At 43.7% G+C, this 25,108-nt stretch overlaps 1 protein-coding gene across 10 annotated transcripts in view; it reads right to left on the bottom strand.

Annotated features, from left to right (window-relative positions):
* The window catches only part of ITPK1 (inositol-tetrakisphosphate 1-kinase), a 94,687-nt gene that overhangs the window by 44,924 nt on the left and 24,655 nt on the right, over window positions 1–25,108 (bottom strand). For 9 of the 10 annotated variants that reach the window (XM_075614494.1, XM_075614495.1, XM_075614493.1 and 6 more), the window contains exons 4-5: window positions 8,297–8,422; window positions 165–282 (exon numbers count right to left, since the gene is read on the bottom strand). In XM_075614494.1, the coding sequence (XP_075470609.1) occupies window positions 165–282; window positions 8,297–8,422 (244 nt within the window). The remainder of the gene's footprint in view (window positions 1–164; window positions 283–8,296; window positions 8,423–25,108) is intronic. The other variant, XM_075614502.1, reaches the window with a different exon arrangement.

Below are 25,108 nucleotides of genomic sequence, written 5' to 3'. Positions count from 1 at the left end.
AAGTCATGACAAGTTGACACGCGTGTCCCACTATTCTAGTGTGAAGAAACCTTTAAAAAAACGTGTGTGTGACACCTGGGAACCCCCACACAAAACACATGGTTGGCTAGGCCTAGGACACTGGGATCAGAGCATGGTGTAGCGATTACAATGTGGCAGCTCACCTTGCATGTAGGACTCAATCCTCCGAATGAGATCGTAGGACCTGGAGCGGTCCAGCAGGGTTCTTATGGCGGGCAAGGGGTCCAGGATGATTGTTTCTGGGTGAGCGTCAATATAATCCTGTTAACAGCAAGAAAACACTGATTGGGAACGACACAACAGAAAGTCAGTCCTCTCTCACCTGCAGTATTGTCCGGCCGACGTCCCGCTCATTCCCAGCGCACACGGACAATTTGCTACAGTCACAATCATTCTATTAAATGTGCAAGCCTTTCCAAATGTATGTTATTACTTTTTAATTACCCACAGGAGGAAAGTGCTTAAAACAAGTATTTCATGAATTTATTAGAAGTAATAATAAGCACAATACAGGTGCGCACATTAATACAAGAGCTATATATAGAAAATCAACCCCCAAAACCCCTATTTGTTTACCCTTTGAAAAACCTGGTGCCATAATCTGCTCCAACTTTTCCGCCTGTACTCTTGGAGAAATATCTCCCCAATGAATGGAAGGTTATAAAGAATAAACAGTCACACCTTTCCCTAAATGGAAAAATGACATGTCCTGTAGACATCTCTAAACTGTTTTCACAGATGAGGCTGACGGCTCTCAAATTCCTTTTACAGTAAAAAGTTGAAATCAACAAATAAAAAGAAAAGTGTGTTCTTTACCATTGAATACCATTTGGAAAACATGCAATAAGTTAAATGTTTCCAAGAGAAAATGATACGCTTGAATGTTTAGTTCTGATGACTAAGGAACTTTCTTCCTATCGTGGACAAGAGCCAGAGAACATTCTAATTCTAGAACAATCCTAATATCAAGAATGATATTAAAACCAAGACGACATGAAAGGCAGTCTGTGCTTTCATCCTGCGAGGTAACAGACCCAATTCCGACTTGCCAGAAGGTGATCCGTTTAGCCTCTGCCATAATACATTAAATATTAATCTATTGTACGGAATATAGGTCAGGGACACAGCTAAGCTGATCCAAAGTCAGAGGAAACAATGAGGCTTATTCATTAAACTCTGATAGTGTCGATCAGGGCACTAAACCACGGAAACATCCACTGACTTCAATGAATTTTAACAAGACCACATACTTCTCCAAAATACAAGATTTCCATTTCTAGATCATCTTACAACCAGTGCAATATTTTCTGTGCGAATTAAATAATTAAAGAGCTGGCACCATTCATGGCTTGGCACATGTTCTGAACGCTCCACTTTGCAAGACCTGCGTAAATTGGTACCCGGTGATGCTCAAATACCACATAGATTCCCTAGATTAGATGTATGTCCTCTTCACAAATGCAAGGCACTGCGATTACAGATCCTCCTGGCAAAGAAAGGGTTAATGGCAAAGACCATTTTGATATATTTGCATCATAAATGTACTTGTGATAACAGTGCAGGGATATTTGCAATCAGGGTGTCAGAGGATTAGTGAAGTTTACATTCATGGGTTTGTATGTATGTATGTATGTATGTATGTATGTATGTATGTATGTATGCATGTAAGTAAGTAAAAGGAAAAATAAATGGTTTCTTCCTTCAGCGTAGTATTTTAATGGCTGCGCTTTCATATAAAACGCTGATAGAGAGAAGGTACCGTGTTAGCCCGTAGAGTGCACAGAACGAAAGTAAGGTGGAAGTGATACCTGTAATGGCCAACTAGCGGTTTTAAAGAGTGCCAGCTCTCAGGGCCACGAAGGTCCCTTCTTCATGCAGATCTTTATGGCATGTTCTTTATACAGGGCTCATGTCCTAGTACAACTGGATATACAGATGTAAATTAATGTGATATAAAGTGATAAAGCAATGCAAAAAAAAAAAGGACATATATAAAGGTGTCAGGGATTAGCGGGAATGTGCCACGGATTAGCAGGAATGTGTCACGGATTAGAGTGAAGGTGTCACGGATTAGCGGGAATGTGTCACAGATTAGCGGAAATGTGCCACGGATTAGCGGGAATGTGCCACGGATTAGAGTGAAGGTGCGAGACGTCTGGGCCATGGGAGCAGGAGACTGTACATAGCACATTTGTATTAAAGTGAAGATACAATGCTTTTATACAGCATCAATCCTCTACCTCACTGCTGGGCAACCTGCGGCCCACGTGCTTCACCTGCGGCCCCCCAACCACTGGCCACGCGAGCAGCCTGCTCTCCCCTGTGCACAGGGAGCGGAGATGTTGCTGACGGGGGCGGGGGAGAGCAGGAAGAAAAAATGGCTGGTCCTTCCCACTTCCCAAACTGTGGAATGACCACGTTAATCCCTAGTTCCCAGTGTAAGGAGAGGAGCGGGAGAGTATTCACCTGCGCACCGACATTAAGCAGCGGACAGGAGGGGACAGGGAGCAGCTCCCACCCACAGCTGCAATGTCTCTTGAGGTATATCATGTTGCCCACTGCTCTACGTCAGTTAATTCCTGTATTATTTTTTATTACAGCATGGGAGCCGGGGCTCACCCCTGAGCCAAAACAGCACCGTTTTCAGATCTGGGGGCTCCACGGTTCCTGAGAAACTGGTGCAGTTACCGGGTTTAAATCTCCCTCAGAGGAAACAAAATGGCTGCCGAATCTCAGACCAACAGGAAGTGGCAACATCATCGATTGTGGCTTCCCCCTTAAAAACTAGGAAATAACACCAGTAACTTCGCCAGTATCTCAGGAACGGGGACAGGAGGAGACGGCAAACAGAGATAAACATTGTACTTTATACCTAAGTTACAAGCATCACAATTAGAACGGTGGGACCTCTTTTTCCTATTATTACATAACGGACACTGGAGACAAATAATGAGGAGCAAAAACTCGTCAAAGTGAATTGTAGAATCCAAAACGTTTTGACCTCCCAGTCACAGCACGATTGATGCAAACAAAGCAAATTACTGGAACGCCAACACAAATGTGGCTGGAAATGAAATAGTTCTTATTTTTTTGCTTGGCAAATCCCTGGGTAAAAAGGTTGAACAAGCAGCTCTGACAGGCGTCCGAAAGAGAGGAAGGCATTTTCTATAAAAAGCAAATAAATATAAGGCCAATATTTACTTGCAGCACTGAACCAATGACAGAGCCGGTAATCCGCAGGCATGGGAAGTGTCATGTTCTGGGCACCGGACCGGTCCGGAGGTTTATCACAACTTACAGGATGCACGCCGTGTGCTGCCTCTAACACTTCTACCCCCCTCCGTGATCACGGTCACAATTATTTTCACTTTGCCCTCCCTCTGATACCCAATTTATCAGCAGGGCCCTCATTACCTGTAAGTCCTTATTTGATCACGCTTCTCCCCCATACCGCACTGCATAATGTTGGTGCATTGTAAATAAACCTAAATAATATGAATATAAAAAGGCCTTACATCGGTGTAATAAGCACATTGTGTGCTGCGCTGAAAAGATACAATCGAGCAAGCTCACCTTCTTAAAATATGTGCTCAAAAATTACAAAATGTATTTCTGGAGGCAGCCAACTTTTATGCATGTGATTTTTTAGAGTAGATCAATCTAGAGTAGATTGGACGCATTACTAACCATTCAGGCTTCAGCCATTTATTTATAAAATGTTTTACCAGGAAGTAATACATTGAGAGTTACCTCTCGTTGGCACGCATGTCCTGGGCACAGACTTATAACAATACATGGTTACATTAAATGAACAGGGTTCTAGTCACACACAGACATTTCATGGACAGATAGAGTTGGAAAATTGGGTACAGGGGATAAAGGTCTGGTGAGTTTCAGGTTGAAATAAAGCTTCTCTAACATCACCAACATCAGCAAACAGCAGCAAACGGCTCACACCCTTTAGCTGTCATTCAGCTGCACCAAAGGCTGTCCTCTTTTGGGGCGATGTAGATGTACACTCCTGCTACATCACAAACCTGTTATTTCCTCACACCTGGGATTGAAGGCGCCTGCTGAAGGATGATGGATTTAATATATAGCTCCCTTTTGCGGCCCGCTTACAAGTAATGCATTTGGAAAGCATGTAGCTTGCCGGTACAGAACCAATACTACAGGAATCCCAGGGCATGAAGAGACCCCTGCACCTAGCACCATAAAGCATCGCTGTTCTAGAACAAACCTCAATACCACAGGAATCCCGGGGCATGGAGAGACCCATGAACCTAGCACCATAAAGCATCGCTGTGCTAGAACAAACCTCAATACCACTGTGATTCCCAGGGCATGGAGAGACCCCTGCACCTAGCACCATAAAGCATCGCTGTTCTAGAACAAACCTCAATACCACTGTGATTCCCAGGGCATGGAGAGACCCCTGCACCTAGCACCATAAAACATCGCTGTGCTAGAACAAACCTCAATACCACGGAATCCCGGGGCATGGAGAGACCCCTGCACCTAGCACCATAAAGCATCGCTGTGCTAGAACAAGCCTCAATACCACGGAATCCCGAAACATGGAGACCCCTGCACCTAGCACCATAAAGCATCGCAGTGCTAGAACAAGCCTCAATACCACGGAATCCCGAAACATGGAGACCCATGCACCTAGCACCATAAAGCATCGCTGTGCTAGAACAAACCTTAATACCACGGAATCCCAGGGCATGGAGAGACCCCTGCACCTAGCACCATAAAGCATCGCTGTGCTAGAACAAGCCTCAATACCACGGAATCCCAGGGCATGGAGAGACCCCTGCACCTAGCACCATAAAGCATCGCTGTGCTAGAACAAACCTTAATACCACGGAATCCCGGGGCATGGAGAGACCCCTGCACCTAGCACCATAAAGCATCGCTGTGCTAGAACAAGCCTCAATACCACGGGAATCCCGAACCATGGAGAGACCCCTGCACCTAGCACCATAAAGCATCGCAGTGCTAGAACAAACCTCAATACCACGGAATCCCGGGGCACGGAGAGACCCCTGCACCTAGCACCATAAAGCATCGCAGTGCTAGAACAAACCTCAATACCACGGAATCCCGGGGCACGGAGAGACCCCTGCACCTAGCAGCAAACCATGTGAAATGTAATGTGTTTTTTTAAATAAATCACTTCCCTAGTATTAGATAGTGACTGTTTTTGTTTTGTTTTATTCAACACTGAATGAGTATTAAAGCATCCTTTGATGTCTATCACCTGTTTTTACTCACCTCCCAAACAGTGCAAGATATTTGCAACACTTTCCTGTTGAGGATCATTTGTTGCCAATATTCCAAGCAGTTTGAGCTGTGAACTTTAATAAATAATGTTACCGTAGTAATATAAGGATACATTGTAGCTGCTGAGTTACCGACTGAAGCAGCCATTATGTTAGGCACACAATCGGGATTTTGACAGATTTATAACAGGAGAAACCAAACGATTGGCAGCTTAGGTAAGAATGCAGAATTATACATTGTCACCCGCTTTACATACACAAATAAGAACGCTGCATGTAAAGTATGTCGCTTTGCATCAATGTATCAAGGTGCTTCCAGTCAGCAAGCGATCCGGGGCTCAAAGGAGTTTGAGCAGTGGTTAAGGGAGCCGGTATTAATAATTACACTGTGTCTTGATTATTTGTTTTTTCATACAGCACTGAAAGGGTAAATCTACATTCTTAAGTTACATAAATTGGGACATTAAAAAAAAGGTACGTGCCCATATTTACTAAGTGCTGTTATTCCAGGAGACGTCTTATGGTCATTCAACTCCGGAAAAAAATACTAATAATAGCAGCGCTTAGTGAATATGTGCCACAATATATCTCCCCCCCCCTCCCCCCAGGAAACCAAACACAAGCCGACCAGCCGGTTAATACATCTCCGCGGAAATCACGGTCTGCGTTTATAAAAAGACAACACGACCATTACCGCCAGTGAGAGGAATCAGCCGACGGGAAAACCTGCTCTTTAAACATTTCCACGCGCATCTCTAGGCTGCCACGGGAAATAAAAATACGGCATAAAAAAAATGCACTTTTGTGGCCTTTATATACTGCAGTTCCCACCCGCATAAGAAGAACTTTCCAGGGTCTGCAGCGAGGGAAAGGTATCATCTTCCACTTCACTAGGAGTGTGTGCGCGCAATAGTGCCCCGATTGGCACTATTGCAGTTTATTGATTCCCCCCTACCCCGTCTCAGATAGCTCAGAGACCCCACGTGTGGACAGAACCGTCAGAGAGACTTTTTTGTAATCCATTCGCAGTATGTATATCTATATGTGCGCCATCCAAGTACATAGCGCTATACAGCAGTGACACACGGGAAATAATAGGAATAAGTGCCTCATACTTAAAAAAAAAAAAATAGATATCCGGAAAAGGAGTTTCTGCCCCACAGAGCTTACAATCTAAGTAGTAAGTAGGGAGACGTTCCAGAGACAGCAGGAGGGTGCTCTGGTAGTGAAGGTATAATGGTGTTACGATCGACTGCGTATAACCTAATCATTTCGAACAGTTCTGGTCAGTCTTGCCCGCGTCCCATGGAAATGACCAAGAAGAATGAACTTGAAAATCCACAGGAGCATTCAGTGCGGTTGTAAGGTCACTAGAAAGACATGTTTACAGCGAACGACACTCCTTACTATGCCCGCCTCTCCATGCAGTTCAATGAAAGACACAGACATCTTTCCGAGAAAAAATATATACCTTTCTGATGGACGTCATCTTACATGTTGGAGAAAGAAATTACAGTCCAGCATCAAACTGCGGAGTATTTATGAAAAAGGACAATGGCAAACCACTGGAAAACATGGAGACATATCCTACCGTAGCCACACACGCCCTTATTTGGGCTCAGGTTCAGAATGGTAAACATAAAGAAATATGTAAATATTTGAATGAATGATTATTAGGCGAAAATATTTCATGCTGGGAAGACAATGGGCTGATTGAATAACTTTTCAAACCGGTCACGCGCCAGGAAATATCTCCGAATATATCATACAAGCTCCCGGGATTCCGGGTTCGTATCCCACGGCAGAACAAATGGTGCAGCAAGTCCAACAGCGCAGTGATGTGGGAATTAGAAATTCACTATTACCACCGTTATCATCTCTCCAAACCGATCCTGTCGGGTTTAGCCATGAAATGTGGGGCAGAAACCAAAAAGAAATGAGCTTGACACATTCTTGAGTGAGAAAGCCTGGCAGTATATTTAACCCATTCATGGCCTCTCTGGCAGGGAAGTGGTTAATGGAAGTGGTCTTGCGTGCTTTTACGGCTCTTCCTGCAACAATAACCATGGAATTAGGAAACCAGTAGCTGCATGTTCCGAGGGCAGCGTAGGGCTTTCCTGCAGGAAATCTGTTATCATTCGGAGCTCAGGGTTTTGAAATATAAAAAGTCCAGAGAACAAATGTGGGGGGGGGGGGGGGGGGAGGAGAGAGAGAGCGAACAAGCGAGAGAGAGAGAGCGAGAGCGAACAAGCGAGAGAGAGAGAGAGAGAGGGAGAGAGAACAAGCGAGAGAGAGAGAGAGAACAAGCGAGAGAGCGAACAAGCGAGAGAGAGAGAGCGAACAAGCGAGAGAGAGAGAGCGAACAAGCGAGAGAGAGAGAGCGAGAGCGAACAAGCGAGAGAGAGAGAGCGAGAGCGAACAAGCGAGAGAGAGAGAGAGGGAGAGAGAACAAGCGAGAGAGAGAGAGAGAACAAGCGAGAGAGCGAACAAGCGAGAGAGAGAGAGCGAACAAGCGAGAGAGAGAGAGCGAACAAGCGAGAGAGAGAGAGCGAACAAGCGAGAGAAAGAGAGCGAACAAGCGAGAGAGAGAGAGCGAACAAGCGAGAGAGAGAGAGCGAACAAGTGAGAGAGAGATAGAGAGAGAGAGCGCTCTAAAAATAATAAATATTGATTGAACTACTTAGCTGTGTTGATCTGCTACTCTCTGCAAAGCCCGGTTCTATGTCTGCTAATTCAGGTCATTTCCCTTTAGGAAATTGCAATCCCAGCACACTTCAAGAGACAACTTCATAATAATGAGAGGAGCAGGCTTACAATTACCCAAATACAGTTTACAAAAAAACAATAATTGTCAAAAATCCTTTTTAGCCGATTTGAAATCTCTGGAAAACAAGAGACTTTTGAGCAAACGGTTGACTGAAGAGGTGATTTTTGAGCGATGACTAAGCAGTTTGGGAGCGTTTACCAGAGCGGTGCGAGTCAGGACTCACCTGGAAACTCTGCACCAGCTGAACGGACTCGCTATCATGCTGGTCGGCTTCCAGGATGACATCTGTCAGCTTGTGGATAATCACATCGAGGGGGCCTTGGTCCTCAATGGGTTTGGCCAGATTGAGCTGCAAGAAATGCAAGAAAATGTCTGAATTTGTCTTTTAGGGCATCAGTCCCAACATGCCGTTATAAGGTCGTGCAAAGCGTCACAGACCCTCCGAGGCCGGGACCCACGAAAGGGCACTTAACTTCAGCACATCTTTACGTCCATGCATATTAGCGGGAGCCCAGGCGTGTTAAAGCTTAGCTCCCTGCATGGATCGGGGGGCCTCTGAGAGTTTAGACTCACAGGTGGTGCAACGTCAAGAGCAAATACATTCTCGGGCTTCCAGGAACACAGTGCCTAACCCGCTAATGTGACTCAAGCCCATCCCGTTGCTTTTCAACCTTTTGGTTACGTTACCTATTTCTGACGAGTGTGTTTTTTGCGCTTGTTTTTTTTTAATATAAAGCTTGGTTCAGAATCCATGCAAATTATATTATTGGTAAATAAGAAATGTAGTGGGAGACGTTTGAAAAAACACCATGAGAATGTTGAATGATGTGGGACTTTGAGAGCCTGTACGTTGAAACTATTTCCCTTATCTGCAATTATAGCTGACATTCAACATAAAATTAAAAAATACATAAATAAGATGAAACTTAAAACATTCCCTGACAGCCTGTGATGAATTGTACTTCATGGAGATACATTGTTTTCACTTCTTAAAATGTATTTTGTTTAAATAAAAAAAGATTCTTTGCCGGATTCGTTTAATGGGAGCCCTGTTCTAGGATAACATCTTAAACCAAGAAATCCCAAGACAGGAAAAGCATCCAAAACAAACAGAACTATCCATCTTGTTTATATGAAATAGCATTTTCCGGGGATAAATTGCGTGTTTGGCATTGGCGACCAGTACGCCCGCATCTCGGCATGCAAAGTACATTCTCGTGCCTTCAAAAATAGTCTGCGCTGCACGGAGGCCAACGATACTCCCCCCAACGCGTCGCGATGCTGGTCCTGGGGGCATTGGCGCAAAGGACCCAATATTCACATGTAACTATTTTATTACGGATGTAAGCGTGCTGCATTTAACCTGCGGAGCCCGGGGCGCAGAGCGACCAGTCAATAGGACACAGACACTTGTGGACGTCACGTTAACATCCAATTCATATTTTTTTTATGAAAATAAATAATAAGTTGTTGCAGAGATGAGAAAGAAATCAAAACCAAGTGAGAAACACGAAGCAGAAACTGGGAAACAAAGAAAGACTATTTAACCTCAAATAACTTATATACAATTCAACGTTTGTAGCATTAATATATTGCTTTTTTTGAAGGGGGGGTTAATGTTTTATTTTCCTGTAAATCTACATGATATGGGAATATAAATAAAACAGACACTTAGAACGAAGCATGTGATGTTGCCATACACACAAGTGTTGAAATCATCTCTTCCTCTAACATAAACCAGTAGCCAGAAGTGGGACGTGGAGCCTCCTGTTACCGCGCGTCTTCTCATTGTTTTGCAATGCTTGCAAGCTGTTTATATTACCATCGCAGCCTGCGTTCTCTCTGGGACACTTTGCACAAAACCGCTGACGGAAATGTCCACAGGGCAAGATTAATAAGTATTAACGACTTATAAAGAGATTCTCTCTGGAGGTTGGGAGGAAGGGCCACCAAGGGTTATCAGAGCAGGAAATGAGAAGGGGTCCTTGAAGGATGAAGACACAGCAGCACAGAGCAACACTAAGTATGACCACACACTTTCTCTTTAGAAAATTGACCTTACACAATACATTCTAAGAATGGTCACTCTCTCACTGGTGTTAAACACAACACAAAATTAACATAAACACGGACACTAAAGATATGCAGATATTCGGCCTCTCCAATGATGCCATAAATGGGTCTGCGTTAACCCCTTCACTGCCAGGAGTAGTGAAGGGGTTAAATGCATAGCATCCCCCCATCTGCAGCGAAGAGGTTAATAATGACGGATACTATGCAGTTCTGAAAAGTGTGATCGAGCCAAATCCACCTTGCCCACAGTGTGCAGGCGGCTTCCCTGTGCTGGGGATATTGTGAGGTTGCCAGAGACTCAGCAAAGCACACAGCACCCTGCAAAGTAAATTCTACGCATGAGCGCATGTGGACCGGGGAGGGGAGTCCACAAGGGGGGGGGGATGCACTGCGGAAGGGGGGATGCACTGCGGAAGGGGGGGCCGCACGGCAGAAGGGGGGGCCGCAACGGCAGAAGGGGGGGCCGCACGGCAGAAGGGGGGGCCGCACGGCAGAAGGGGGGGGCCGCACGGCAGAAGGGGGGGCCGCACGGCAGAAGGGGGGGCCGCACGGCAGAAGGGGGGGCCGCACGGCAGAAGGGGGGCCGCACGGCAGAAGGGGGGGCCGCACGGCAGAAGGGGGGGCCGCACGGCAGAAGGGGGGGCCGCACGGCAGAAGGGGGGGCCGCACGGCAGAAGGGGGGGCGCACGGCAGAAGGGGGGGCGCACATTGGAAGGCCCATGAGGGAGGGGGGAGCCCACGGCTTCCGGGGATAGATTTCGGAAAAAGTTTGACCCCTCGCGGATTCTGTGTCAGATGAAGAAAAGCAGGTTACCAGGAAATGGGAGCTCTGGATGAGAATTATTAGCGACACGCAGAGTATTGTTTAAGTTCCCGTGGCACAGTGATGTGGAATGTTAGGCAAGGTTCCACGTTTCCAAAACCTGTAAATCTCCCCTCCCCCATTATTCTGCGTCACCTTCCGCCCTCCCCCCCCCCCCATCCCCGGCAGTGAGGGGGTTAAACATTGTGCGCTCCATCTGGCGCAAGACACATTATTTTCTTGGGAAATGCTATGAAATTGTTATTTTATTTTTAAAGGGATTGGCCCCAGAGTCCCAGAGTACCGCGTCCTTTGTGGCGAGTCGCGGTTGTGACGTCACAGCGTTGACACGAACGGAAGCGGTCCCCATTTTGTTTTTACGTGCGAGAAGCAGGGCGTCGCCAGAGTAAACCGTGATAATCTCAGTGACAGCACCCCCCTGGCTCCAGAGATAATTATGGGCAAAAAGGTACCGCAGGCACCACCCCCTCTAGGGAAAACAAAATGGGGTTTATATCTCCTACATTCCGCGGGCCCATACGAAGATTCCTATAGGCCCTCCGTGACTGACACAAACTGAAGCACCAGGGAGGCGTCGCCATAAGCGACACAGTCCACCGAAGCACGAGGGAGGCGCCGCCATAAGCGACACAGTCCACCGAAGCACCGGCGAGGCGCCGCCATAAGTATGTTAGGAACCAGAGCATCACCAGAACTGAAACAAACAAGGCTCAGCTCAAGACCCCGTGTCCCAACTACATAAAAAAAGGGGCAGCGAAGAGGAATTGATCCTTTAAATTGGACCCATTTTTCAGTAGTAGAGCATATTCAGTGTGCTACAGGGAGAGAAGGGGTTAAGGCAGGGGGCGGCCAACTCCAGTCCTCAAGGGCCACCGTCTGGTTTTCAGGATACCCCATGCTTCAGCACAGGTGCATTAATCAGTGGCTCAGTCAACGACTGCACCATCTGTGCTGAAGCAGGGATATGCTGAAAATCTGATGTTTTGGTGGCCCTTGACGACTGGAGTTGGTCAGCCCTGGATCGTTAAAGGTTCAAAACCTGAATGGGATATTTGGCTGAAGCCGTTACACTGCGGAGAAATGAATTCACGTCGCTGCAGCCGATCCGCCGCTGGATCCCCGCCGCCGGGCCACTTCTAAGGTAAGTTTAATTACTGTTTAGGGTAGGGGGTTAATGTAAGAGGTTTTAGGGTAAGGCACTTACTTTAGAGGCAAAGTGACCAGCGGCGGCAGGGTTAGACGCCGGCAACCATTTGGTCGCAGTGACACGGCCGCGAGAAAATGTCCTATACCGTTCATTACCAAGTAGCAGGTCAACAATTAGTTTCTTTAAACAACTTTAAAAAAAATAAAGAAATAAAACGGTGAGATCAGTTTCCTTAGATTCAAATCATAAAAACTGCGGGTAATAAACTAAAGCTGGAATTAAAGCTACTTATTTGCATGCTGGTAAGAGTAAATGTTACCTTTTCTCTGGTGCGGCTGAATTTAAGCACTTTATCTAAATGCAGCATTAGTCATACAGTGGACAAAACGAACATTTGGGGATGGACAGTCTCACCACCAAGAGATAACAGATGACCATTGTAAAAAAACAAAAAACAAAACAAAAGAAGAAGGTTTCGTTTATCTTGGAAAAATATTAAATTTTAAAAAGTATTAAAAGATACTTTTCAGATATTTTGAATTAAATTGGCTCCAGTGAGCCTATTAAATGTAACCGTCTTTAATACAATTTCATCCTAGAAGGAACTGCCCGTTTAAGCAGAAACTGAGACTGCCGTTTTGTGCTTGTGTCAGCCTCCTGCCTTGGAAACCACTTCTTGTGTTTGTTTTCAGCCTGACACAGTTCCCAGGAAACAAGAAACTGGTCCCATGTAACTGCAAACACGGCCCTGTGCGTATATACACACACTAATATATATATATATATATATATATATATATATATATATATATATATATATATATATATATATATATACACACACACACATATATATATATATATATATATAAACATATATATACACATACATATATATATCACACACAAACCGCTACAAAACAGATGTTTCAAGTACAGTATATGAATCCTTTTTTAGAAGGGGTGAAAGCCTGATAACGGCTAATACATGTAAGTGGCACACAAATAAATGTGTGTATACATACATACATACACACTACACACTGCTGGATGAAGCCTCCACAGTGATATTCCAGTTACAGGGTTGCAGACTCTTCACGTCCCAAATTTCCCAATGGCATCCTCCGATCTTACTTCTGCTCGTCGTCTTTGACGTTTGATGACAATCTTGGAATCTAGTCCAGAACCATCTTTGTCTGACGATGGTAATTTCTTCGAGATCTATCCGGCCCACCGCCATTTTAATGTCTTCCCCCGTGTGATGGAGGTCTCTCTGTGCATCCCGCGCAATCTGAAGCAGTTTTTCAACTCGAGTTGAAATTCTCTGCTGTTTTTTCTGAGGTTCTTAATGTGGATTGTTTTTGTCATTTTAATCAGTTTTCTTTCTCTAAGTTTTCATCTATTTTCTGTACCTTTATAATACTGTGGTGGTCACTTTTGAGCTCAGAGGAATGTGTCTCTTTTTTCTTTATGTCATGTCACAAAACCAAAAATTCCCCATTTAGTCTTTTTATGCTCACTTTCTAGTTCTTGCAGTGCTAAGTCACTGGATTGGGTCCGGCAGTTGTAGGTGGACAGACGGAGGTTTGAATGACCGCTGGACACCTCTGGGGATTCTGAGCACCCTCTCCTTCATGCCCCAGGGACGATCCGACCTCAGGAGAACAAGGCCAGTCCCTTTTCTGTGTCTTTCGTATAGGTGTATATAAATATATATTTCAAGACTTGTAGATGTTTTTAAAGCTGCTTTTCACTTGTGACTAAAACGCTTACAGTCCTTAAAAACCTGTTCTTCTCCCCACTCTTTCCCACCAGGTCCTAAAAGGGGCAAGTCCTTCTCGGACCAAAATAAACTAATTACAGTGACATGTTTACGGGTCTCATCTGGGGGATAGGTAGCCTTATTTTTAATCAAAATCATAGTGTAATGTTTTTATTATTATTAAATGTGGACGGGGTGTGATTTGCGCTGGCTGCCCAGTGTGTGTGAGGTCACTGCTCAGCGAGCACATGTCCAGTCAGAGTTCTCTCTCAGCCCTCCCTTTATCTGTATTGGTTCTCTGATAAGGGCCGGGCGGGGTAAATGTAAAGAAAACACCTGATTGACAAACACTTCCTCATTGAGTTTGTAACGAAATTCCCAAAGCATGAAAGAAGCCAAACCTGTGCCATTAGGTAGATTTGTTTAATGCTGCCTGGCTATGTGGGGCTGCATTCTTAAATAGAGACTTATGTTTTCATAACAGTTGTATAAACTTATGGCTTTACCAAGTCCCAGACTGTTACTCATAATTCTTTATGCAAATATAACTTGTAGCCATTTTTGAGGCTTTGTAGAGAAAATAAAATCTATTTAAAGCCACATACAGGTATCATGGATTTGTCCAAAGGATGTTGCAGGAATCACATTGTACAAGGCACCAGAACATGGCTGGAATCCTCAGCTAGAGAATATTCATACAGTGAGAAAACGCATTATCCCGCCACTCACGGATTTACAACCGCTGGTGCTATTAGCGATTTATGATGACAGACTCGCATTACTGCATTTCAAATCTTTTCTTTCATTTATGTTACTTTGCCAGTTACGTGTGATGTTCGTGCATACACTCGTCATCACTGCTCTGCAGATATTCACCGCTCAGACTATTTTTGCACGGCTGTATTGTATGTGTAAAATGTTCTCCATATTATGCCTTAAGCTCAGATGGCAGAAACCTGCTGCAGTGCGACGTTATCTCAAGGAATCATCCACGGTGAAGATGCACATCTTGGAAGGAATCTCTCTGGACAGCTATACATGGGTACAGACAGGGTTTGGTTTTGGTAAAACTTATTTTTTGTGAATGGCAAACAGTACAGAACTTTTGTAGGTTGTGTTCTATAAATATATATATATAATATATACAAAGAATAAGAAAGAAAGTCTGTATATCAAGAGAAGATGCAGGCAGTCGCAGGTCACCGCCACAAAACACAGACTCCATCCATTTCCACGTTCTTTTTATCTCACGGATGCAGTCGGGAGTAATGAATCGGGGGAAAAAAGCCCCTGTACAAATCTCATAAAAATGCATGGGAAGATACCGGAGACAGCGCCAAATCAGTCATGCTTAAGTCTCAACAACCCTTTCTCAAGAGCATGCAACATGATCTACTTTAAGGATTCCCTGAATCACTATTTTGTTATGTTATGAAAAACTCAGAAAGGTGTGGTCATGGAATTGCTAAAAAAAAAAAAAAAAAAAGAAAGAAATAAAATGTTTTTATTCAGATATTTGATCCAAATGACTACTTGTTCCACCATGTCTGTCAAACGGTCATATGAGAGCTCATCTACGGTCTCCTTAACCGCTATACTGCGGCAAAGGATCAGTACGGGTTCCATGTTGGCATCAATCTGAAAACATTTAGGTGTTTTAATGATCCAATTTATTTGCCAGAGCAATATTTATCCGATGTTTGCTTCCAAATGTTTCACTGAGCACAGCACGAGCAGCAAACAAGGGCGCTTTTGTCATCAATGGCTACTTTTTTGAGGCAGTGTTTAAAATGAAGCTTAAAAGTAACACACACACACAGCAGGCCCCTTGGACAGCGAAAGGGTTAAACATTTTCCAGGGGTATGTATGAGTAATGGATAGATAGTCTGTCCTTTGTTATGAGAAGTTACAGATCCGGTGGAAAGAGAACAGCAGGTGAACTTTGTACTTAAAACAAACTTAGAAATTCAGCCCAGCACGCCCAGAACCCACAAAAGTATTGCATGCCAAATAAGGCGTTTAAAATAAAAAAAAGGGGAACAGATCTCGTGCCGCGCAGCTTGTGTGCCCCATTTCTGAAAATGGATGAGCGTGTTTGAGAGGTCGGTAACGAGCCCCAGCAGTAAACCTCACCCAAATTTCCCACTTGGCTGAATTACTAAGAGGCAAGCTGGTGATATTACTGTGAAGCGCTCTATGGCAGCTAATGCGGACATAATTCATTACTGCGCACATTTGTATTTGGCACTTAATAGGAAATAAAGGGACTCCGTAACAAAGAGGTGGTGATGCCATTTCAGAAGGAAATGTAAAAATATTCTCAAGTAGGGTGTACTGAGTCACAAAAAATGTTTAGAAGGATGCCAACAAACACACACACAGGGCCCAATGGATCAAGGAGTTGTGAAGTGTTCAATTTAAGGCCAAACTGACCAGCCGATGATGCGGGACATCCCATGGGCACACAGTCCTTGTACCCCTCTCCCAGTCTATATGCCCCAAGAACAAAATTGCTTTGGGGATTTCTATGTGAATGCAGATAACATGCGGTCTGACAAAGTTCTTAAACTTGGACAGGAGATTTAAGCATCCAGACGATCTTAAACGTTCCCACACAAAATGCATGATGGTTTAAGATTGTTTTTGTTATATAAAAACACAGGTATGTTGGAAAAATCTGGAAAACAGCAGGAGGCCCGTAATGTAACAGCCATGGTCAAAGAAATGTGATTCCCGGCAATATAGCCATGTGTTACATCTGAAAATAGATCCAAATCAGAACATCCAAAACAAAAATGGGTAACACGGCCATACTGTATGAAACGTGAGACATATCGGGTGCCAAACACTCCTCCGTTTTCATGTAATTTCTATGTAAATAGAAGTCACTTCCATTCCTAATCTGCAGAACGAGAGTGAACCACGGGCGCGTATAGCTCAAGTCTCTGCAAAATATCAACTAAACTACAAGGAGCAATAATATGACACAGGACTAAAGGTTTGCAGACATTCAACAATAAACAGGATGAGGAAACACGTTCACACAGCAAGTTTGGCTCTGAAGAGTGGAAGTCACCCCCTTCTGAACACGGAGGTTTAATCAGTTCGCTAACCAGGTTTTCTGTGTCTGCATTACACAAGCCGAGCCTTGGAAAAGCGCTTTGTATTGCAGTGTTCTGAAGATCAGCAGCGATGTAATGGTCACCGATTTCAGCTCGGTTCCCCTTCTTCAGGGTCATAGCGAGTTACTGATTTTCCTGTGCCTCAGGCCCAAAATTAGATTGCAAGTTCTTTGCGGCAGGGAATAACTGTGCCTGAATAAATTCTGTGTACATGATCAGTGCGAAGAAAAAACAAAAACATTTTTTTGTGATTTTTGGCTGTCCCACGACAAGAGTGTTTATTCCAAGGCCGAATTGGTGCAATTCTGGGTCAAAACATTACCAAATGCATCAAAGAAAGCCAGTCTTACAGAAAGCAAAATCATTTTAATGATACATTGGATATAGTGTTTGCCCAGAATTGCACCAGTTTCACCTCAAGCTCTAAACTGAAACCATTAGACGACATGCTTTAGTTCCCGGCTGAAATGCGTAATGAAGTGCGGGTGGGAGGTATGTCAGCCGACTGAAGCTTACTGCGGTAATTTCCTGCACATCTTGTAAGGAAAGCGGAATCGCTGACAGGGACGTCACGGGATCGTACCTTCCCCTCGTACACTTTGTGCAACGTCTTCAGGAAAAGGATGTGTGGGAACAGGATGCGTGGGAGGTGCCGGCCAATACCTGGACGTTTGGGAAAGGGATAATCAAACTGGACATAAAGGCTTGCTGGAGTGGGCTTACTGCTTATACTACAGCTAGTTTGGGAACCTTGGTATTGGGATTCCCTGACATGCCTTGATACGCTATAAAATTACTCATTAAACAAGAAAGGCCCTCAATATTATGGTAGTATAATAGTACGGACAGATTGGAAAGTGCTGTGGTGATTTCATGTGTAGCAAAGACTGCAGTGCAACTTCAGGCTGTATGGATGTATCTTTATCTATATATAGCGCCATCCATGTGCACAGCGCTTCACAGCAGTAATATACGGGACATAATAACAGAACACAGAATGGGAATCCATGCTTCTGACAGAAGTAACATTAGGAAAAGGAGTCCCTGCCCCGAAGAGAAAGTAGGTGATGAAGTGGGAGACCTGGGACCTAAATATAATTCCCTGTTTATTAGGGAGAATCCATGATACGCCACTGAACAATGTAGCATTGTTCTAACTTCTCCTTCATTAAATCTTCCAGTGACTTCAGGAGCTTTTATAATCACCCTAATATCAGTGTCACCCCTAACTGGGGATTTCACTTGCTGGCATGTTCTATCCAGAACAACAACAGAAGCAACTCTGCGTGATATTGGGCCTTATGTCCGTCTGCCACAGGTTCTAGATTGCAAGTTCTTCAGGAACCGGACTCTGTGACAGTAATGTATTGTGTTCTGTAACATAAGTATTATTAATATTCTTATTACGAGTGTCCCATCAGGCAGAACACCAGCCCTGAGCGCTTGTTCCAAGCCCTTCCGCCCAAAAAGTGTAACCCCACTTAGCAGAAAACAATGAAAGCCCCAGAGGCAATTAGCCATAGTGTGACATGGGACAGAGAATGACCCCCGATTCCCCTCTGTCAGAGGGGCCGAAAGGTGATTGGTTAATGGGAAGCTGGTGAATTAGGCGGGAAAGGTGTAGGTTGTTACCAGGCGGAGATAAGGCAGGTGTTCAGGGATTGGTTGAAGGTGTGTTGCTAGGTTACGGGGAAGGCTCAAATCATTGGCTGAGGAGCGGTAGGCAGGGAGGAGTCAGGTTAAATAAAAAACAAATTGTAATATATTGATCTATATTTTGAGAGAGCAGCAGAGCGCGAGATGGTTTCTATGCCTAGTAACATATACCCAGGCACACAGCCATCTCATTCTGTATGCCTCCGTATTACATTCACTATTGTAAGCCAGCAGATAAAAAGGTGTTAACTGTAATTGTTGTAGTCCAACTGTATTGACTCGCATTCACTGGTAATGAGACAGATAGGTTAGTAGGCATATTTTCCTGCTCACTTACCGCAATTGAAATAAAAATAAATACCTGGCCCCAGGTACCCAAATGGAACACAGAGGGGTTGGCTGGTGGGTGCCAGGTCTCTGCCATATGTCTTAGTCCTATACTAGAACAATAGTATAAACAAATAATATATAACGTATGAGTTAAATAAATGTTATTCTCTCGGTCCATCTTTTTGCCTCTGTACCAGCTAACCCACATGCTCCAATCCGCTCTTCCCTTGTCGACATGAGAGACGGATTTATAACTAGGTGAATATCACCAGGTCTGAGCAGAACGGAAACTACAGGCATACCCCACATTAACGTACGCATATATACATACCCCGCATTAACGTACGCATATATACACACCCCACATTAACGTACGCATATATACATACCCCGCATTAACGTACGCATATATACATACCCCACATTAACGTACGCATATATACATACCCCGCATTAACGTACGCATATATACACACCCCACATTAACGTACGCATATATACATACCCCGCATTAACGTACGCATATATACATACCCCGCATTAACGTACGCATATATACATACCCCGCATTAACGTACGCATATATACATACCCCGCATTAACGTACGCATATATACATACCCCGCATTAACGTACGCATATATACATACCCCGCATTAACGTACGCATATATACACACACCCCACATTAACGTACGCATATATACATACCCCGCATTAACGTACGCATATATACACACACCCCACATTAACGTACGCATATATACATACCCCGCATTAACGTACGCATATATACATACCCCGCATTAACGTACGCATATATACATACCCCACATTAACGTACGCATATATACATACCCCGCATTAACGTACGCATATATACATACCCCGCCATAACGTACGCATATATACATACCCCGCATTAACATACGCATATATACATACCCCGCATTAACGTACGCATATATACATACCCCACATTAACGTACGCATATATACATACCCCGCATTAACGTACGCATATATACATACCCCGCCATAACGTACGCATATATACATACCCCACATTAACGTACGCATATATACATACCCCGCATTAACGTACGCATATATACATACCCCGCATTAACGTACGCATATATACACACACCCCACATTAACGTACGCATATATACATACCCCGCATTAACGTACGCATATATACATACCCCACATTAACGTACGCATATATACATACCCCGCATTAACGTACGCATATATACATACCCCGCCATAACGTACGCATATATACATACCCCGCATTAACGTACGCATATATACATACCCCGCCTTAACGTACGCATATATTCATACCCCACATTAACGTACGCATATATACATACCCCACATTAACGTACGCAATGGGACCGGAGCATGTATGTAAAGCGAAAATGTACTTAAAGTGAAGCACTACCTTTTCCCACTTATTGATGCATGTACTGTACGGCAATCGTCATATACGTGCATAACTGATGTAAATAACGCATTTGTAACAGGCTCTATAGTCTCCCCGCTTGCGCACAGCTTCGGTACAGGTAGGGAGGTGGTATTGCTGTTCAGGACGTGCTGACAGGCGCATGCGTGAGCTGCCGTTTGCCTATTGGGCGATATGTCCTTACTCGCGAGTGTACTTAAAGTGAGTGTCCTTAAACCGGGGTATGTCTGTACAGTAGTTTGGGCCTACCATGCAAATCCAAGCCATACTGCAAGTGATATTTTTATTTAGTGCACAGATCAGGGGGGCTCAACTCCAGTTCAAGACCCTCCAACAGGTCAGGTTTTCAGGATATCCCTGCTTCAGCACAGGTGGTGCAGTCAAAAACGGAGCCACTGATCGAGCAACCTGTGCTGAAGGAGGGATATCCTTAAAACCGGACCTGTTGGAGGGTCTTGAGCAATCCCTGGCTTTGATCACCAAAGTTCGAGGAGGATTCAGATTTCAACAATCCAGACTCGCTCATGTCTATATTTATGTGTATAAATACATCACTAGGGATGCCAAGGTTTATTTTTTGTTATTTTCCGGTGTTTTCATTGCCCCAACTAGGCTGAATCGCCATTTTATAAAGTTGTGGAAGCTGCAAAGCAGGTCATGTTCAATCTAACAGCAGCTAGATAAACAGAGCATGGTCAATAATGAGAACATTGCAGACAGTATCATTAATCCCATTTGGGCATGAGAATTTAAATGTAAACATTCAACATGGCTTCCTGGGTGATGTGGCTTAGAATTATTTACGTGTGTATGTTCTAAAAGGTATATTAGTACCTGTATAAGAACTGCAGTTACGCAAAAACAAGTTAACCGTTAAACAAGTTTTAAATTATGAAACGTGTTATAACAGCTCTTCTGAAATCTCACAGAATGTGCAATGCCTAAAGTATTTTGTTCGAGCTCATATTTAAGGGAGGAAAAGATGCCACAGTCGTTCCAAAGTTCAAGACCAGTTAAACAGCAAAAGTATCATTAGATTATACCCATGATAGCTATTTCTATAAGTCCATAAAACTATTACTTCTCATTAAGATTTCAGCACAGCAGAACATTGCCGTTGAAAAAAAATAATAAATAACATAAACATAAAACGGAAATAACAAATAAAACATTTGGACATGGTAAGAAGATATTTCCCAAACACAAAAGAAGAGTAAAAAACAATGGGGACATTTCACAATAATGTAGTAGTGGATGTAAACCCCAAAAAAAGGTGTTTAAGATTGGCGCTCCCCCAGATTCTACATGAGAATAATAAAAAACAGGTATATCAAACGTTTTATTTATTCGTGTATCGAAATAGTGCAACAGATTTAGTTAGTGGATATTGCCACTAGTGTGAAAAGGTTATTTTGTGAATACATACACTATATATATCTATATATCTACATATAGTGCTGAAACCCTTAGGTAGGATCGGTCTCCAAAGTTCAAAGCATAAGAAGGCACCCCAAGAGAAGAATAGGAAAAGACAAAAATAGTGCAATAACGTTTTAACAGGTATAAGTGTTAGGCCGAGTCCATAGAAGGACAGGCCGTGCTGAGCCGTGCGGACGCTTCGCGCTGAGCCCCTGCATCCTCAATGAGGATGCCTTGAGAGGGGGCTCACGTGAGCGTCCGCAGGCGTGCTGAGGCGCTGGAGTTTTCAGCCGGCAGCCAAGCTGTTTTTCAGCGCGCTGTCGGCTGAAAACATCCAATCAGCGCGGAGCTGTGTCAACGTCACGGCGCCGTGACGTCTGTGCGTCACGGGCGATTGGCCCAGCGACGTCACTGCTCCGCCTCCCTCAGTCCCCCCCGCCTCCGACCGCGCCCGCTGTCTCGCCTGCATGGGCATGAAATTGCGCAGATTTCAGCAGGCGAGCCTCAGTGTCAGCGCGGCTCGGCTCAACCCTCTATGGCCTCAGCCTTAAGGTCACGGCTCCTCCGAAATTTCTACTCCTTTGTGTTAAATAAATAAATAAATAAATAAATCAATAGCATATCCAGACCGTCGCAATTTTCTGTGTGTGTGCGAATAATTCCATGAGAACAATCTCACAAGATAATGATATAGAATACCAGTGTGTAGCGGATGTAAGCAACACGAATACAGAAAAGCACAGAGAATTTGTACAAGTGAAAGAAAACTAAAAAAAAAAAAACATTTAACAGCCAAGTCTGTCTTTACCTTAAAACAAAATACACAGTACAGGCTGAATTGAGGACAATTTACAGTTTCCCCCACGTGAAGTAGAATATTGTCCAAACATATGCATTAACCTGGGTCAGGTGTGAAAAGAAACTTCTAACACTGCAAGTGAAAGTCCCTTATGGATTGGAGATGCATGGAACATTCTAAAGGACCAATTGGAGGATCCAGCTCTCCCAAGGCGATCGGCCTGTCAACGCGTCCATTCTTATTTCCCCTCAACAGAACGCTCTTCAAAACCTTGTTCTTGAACAAAAGTAGAATTAAAACAGTTGGTGGAAAATGACACCGCCCGGATTTAAGGATGAAGCATTATTAATGTTGTGAGTGGTCTATCGCAGGGTTCTCACCTTCAGCCTTCAAGACCCCCCGACAGATCAGGGTTAAAGGATATCCCTGATTCAGCAAAGGTGGCTCAATTCTTGCATGCTTAGGGCAATGTTTATTTTTTCTTTTGGATATCCAGGCATGCAAATGATAAACAGCGTTCCGGCAGTGACTTTACGCCAAGTCTCCCAATCTGATCAGTTCCCGACGTCTGTAGGCTTTTTTTGGCCTGGTACTTTAAGTGCCTCGCATTTTCCCGATGCTCTTCTTGTGAGCTGCTACCGTTAATATTTCATGTGAAAATAAAACCATTCCTGGTGTTTTCAAATACACAGCGGTTCCCCTAGCAACCAAAAACGTGGAAATCTGTCTCGTTCCAAACCATGTGACCGCACGCATATTCTGTAAATACCCCGCAAAGCAGGACTCAAGATCTCATGCTATGGCCAGAGGGGGAATGCCGGAACATCTTTGTAAACTAAAAGGGTAGTGTATAAAGAAACTATCACCCAGGGGAGGGAAACACGAAGCGGATTATTAATGGGTTTGACAGCAAACAAGAATAAAATGGGCAGACTGCTATGTAAATGGTATCTTTATCGAAAAACAATACCCGCTGCTCATCTAAATTTATTGGTTTGTATCATTGCGTTCCACCTCATGTAGCAGCTCAGCCACAGGTACAAGACAAAGGTAGCATGGAAACTAAAAATAAACTGCACCGATAAATACCAAATTCGATTGCATCTCAATTTGTTTTAATTTATAAATTACAGATTTTTTAAAATATATATATTTTTTTTAATAAAAAGAAAACATTGATTTAAAAAAATAAAAAAAATAAAAAACACACCACCCGGAAACACCATGTATAAGCAGCGCCAAATTATTAATCATCTTCACTTCCGGCTGAGAACCCCTTCTGTGCACGAGACTACAGGTAAAGGCTAGAGATCAGCATAACAAGGTTGCATGCAACTCCATGTGCCAAATATGGAAAGCCAATTGGAGATGATAATTTAGCTTATGTTTGGCCCACTCCAGTCCTTAAAAGCTACCAACAGGTCAGGCTTTTAGGATATCCCTGCTTCAGCACAAGTGGCTCAATCAGTGGCTCAGAAAATGATGGCCACCCGTGCTGAAGCAGGGATAACCTGAAAGCCTGACCTGTTGGTGGCCTTTAAGGACTGAAGTTGGCTACCCCCGATTTAGCTGTACCCAACATAACCCACTGAACCCCTGGGTCACTTTAACCCCTTCAAAACACTGGATCACGGGAATATGTGGACACATTTCCATTCCCCATCCACTGCAAGAAATCAGCAAGTATGACCAGAACTGTACCCCTACACGCACACGCGTGTGCAAGTTCCTGCAGGCAGAGACTATTTGCACATTGTGATTATTATAATATTTTTTACTTCCCATCTTCCTGAAATGTCAATCTAGGTAAACTGGTAGAAACGGGGACAGAAAAGTGTAAAAAAATAAAATAAACATAATGTTGTTTCGTTGACCCCTTCCATGCCAGGGGGAATGCGTCATGCCGCGTTGCAATACGTTGCTGGACGCTCTGAACGTGATGGAGATTAAAATTAAATCAGTTTACATTCATTTTCTAACAGGGAAATATTCTATCAACAATATTCTACTTTTGCAATGCAATCTGGAGTTCTTTTTACAGAGCAGCAAAGCTAAAGATGCAAGGAGGAAAAATTAAAAAAATTATTTAAAAAAAATCGCCCACATTTTGTTAAATAGGGTGGCAAATATTATTGGACCCCATTTCCAATAGCTTATGTAAGCGTTTCTCTACAGGGAGCAGCATTAGGGGGTCCCGGTGGGAGAACAAATTATTATGCGTTTTGAATGTGTTGTTGATAAAAAAAGAAATTGCATTACTTTTAAAATAGTAGAAAAACAGGGATTTCTAATTAGATTCTCACACACACCGTAATTGTGCTGCTGTAACGTTAAATGTAAAAGAAACGTTTGAAATAGTTTTATACGGTAGGAACTTTAACTAAACTGACATGGTTCCTCACCAACTAGTTGATACTTTATGTATGTTGT

Source organism: Ascaphus truei, chromosome 9 (genome assembly GCF_040206685.1).
Source record: "Ascaphus truei isolate aAscTru1 chromosome 9, aAscTru1.hap1, whole genome shotgun sequence".
NCBI classification, from domain to species: domain Eukaryota; kingdom Metazoa; phylum Chordata; class Amphibia; order Anura; family Ascaphidae; genus Ascaphus; species Ascaphus truei.
The sequence above is the reverse complement of the archived record's forward strand: the minus strand, read 5'-3'. Positions and strand labels throughout refer to the sequence as shown.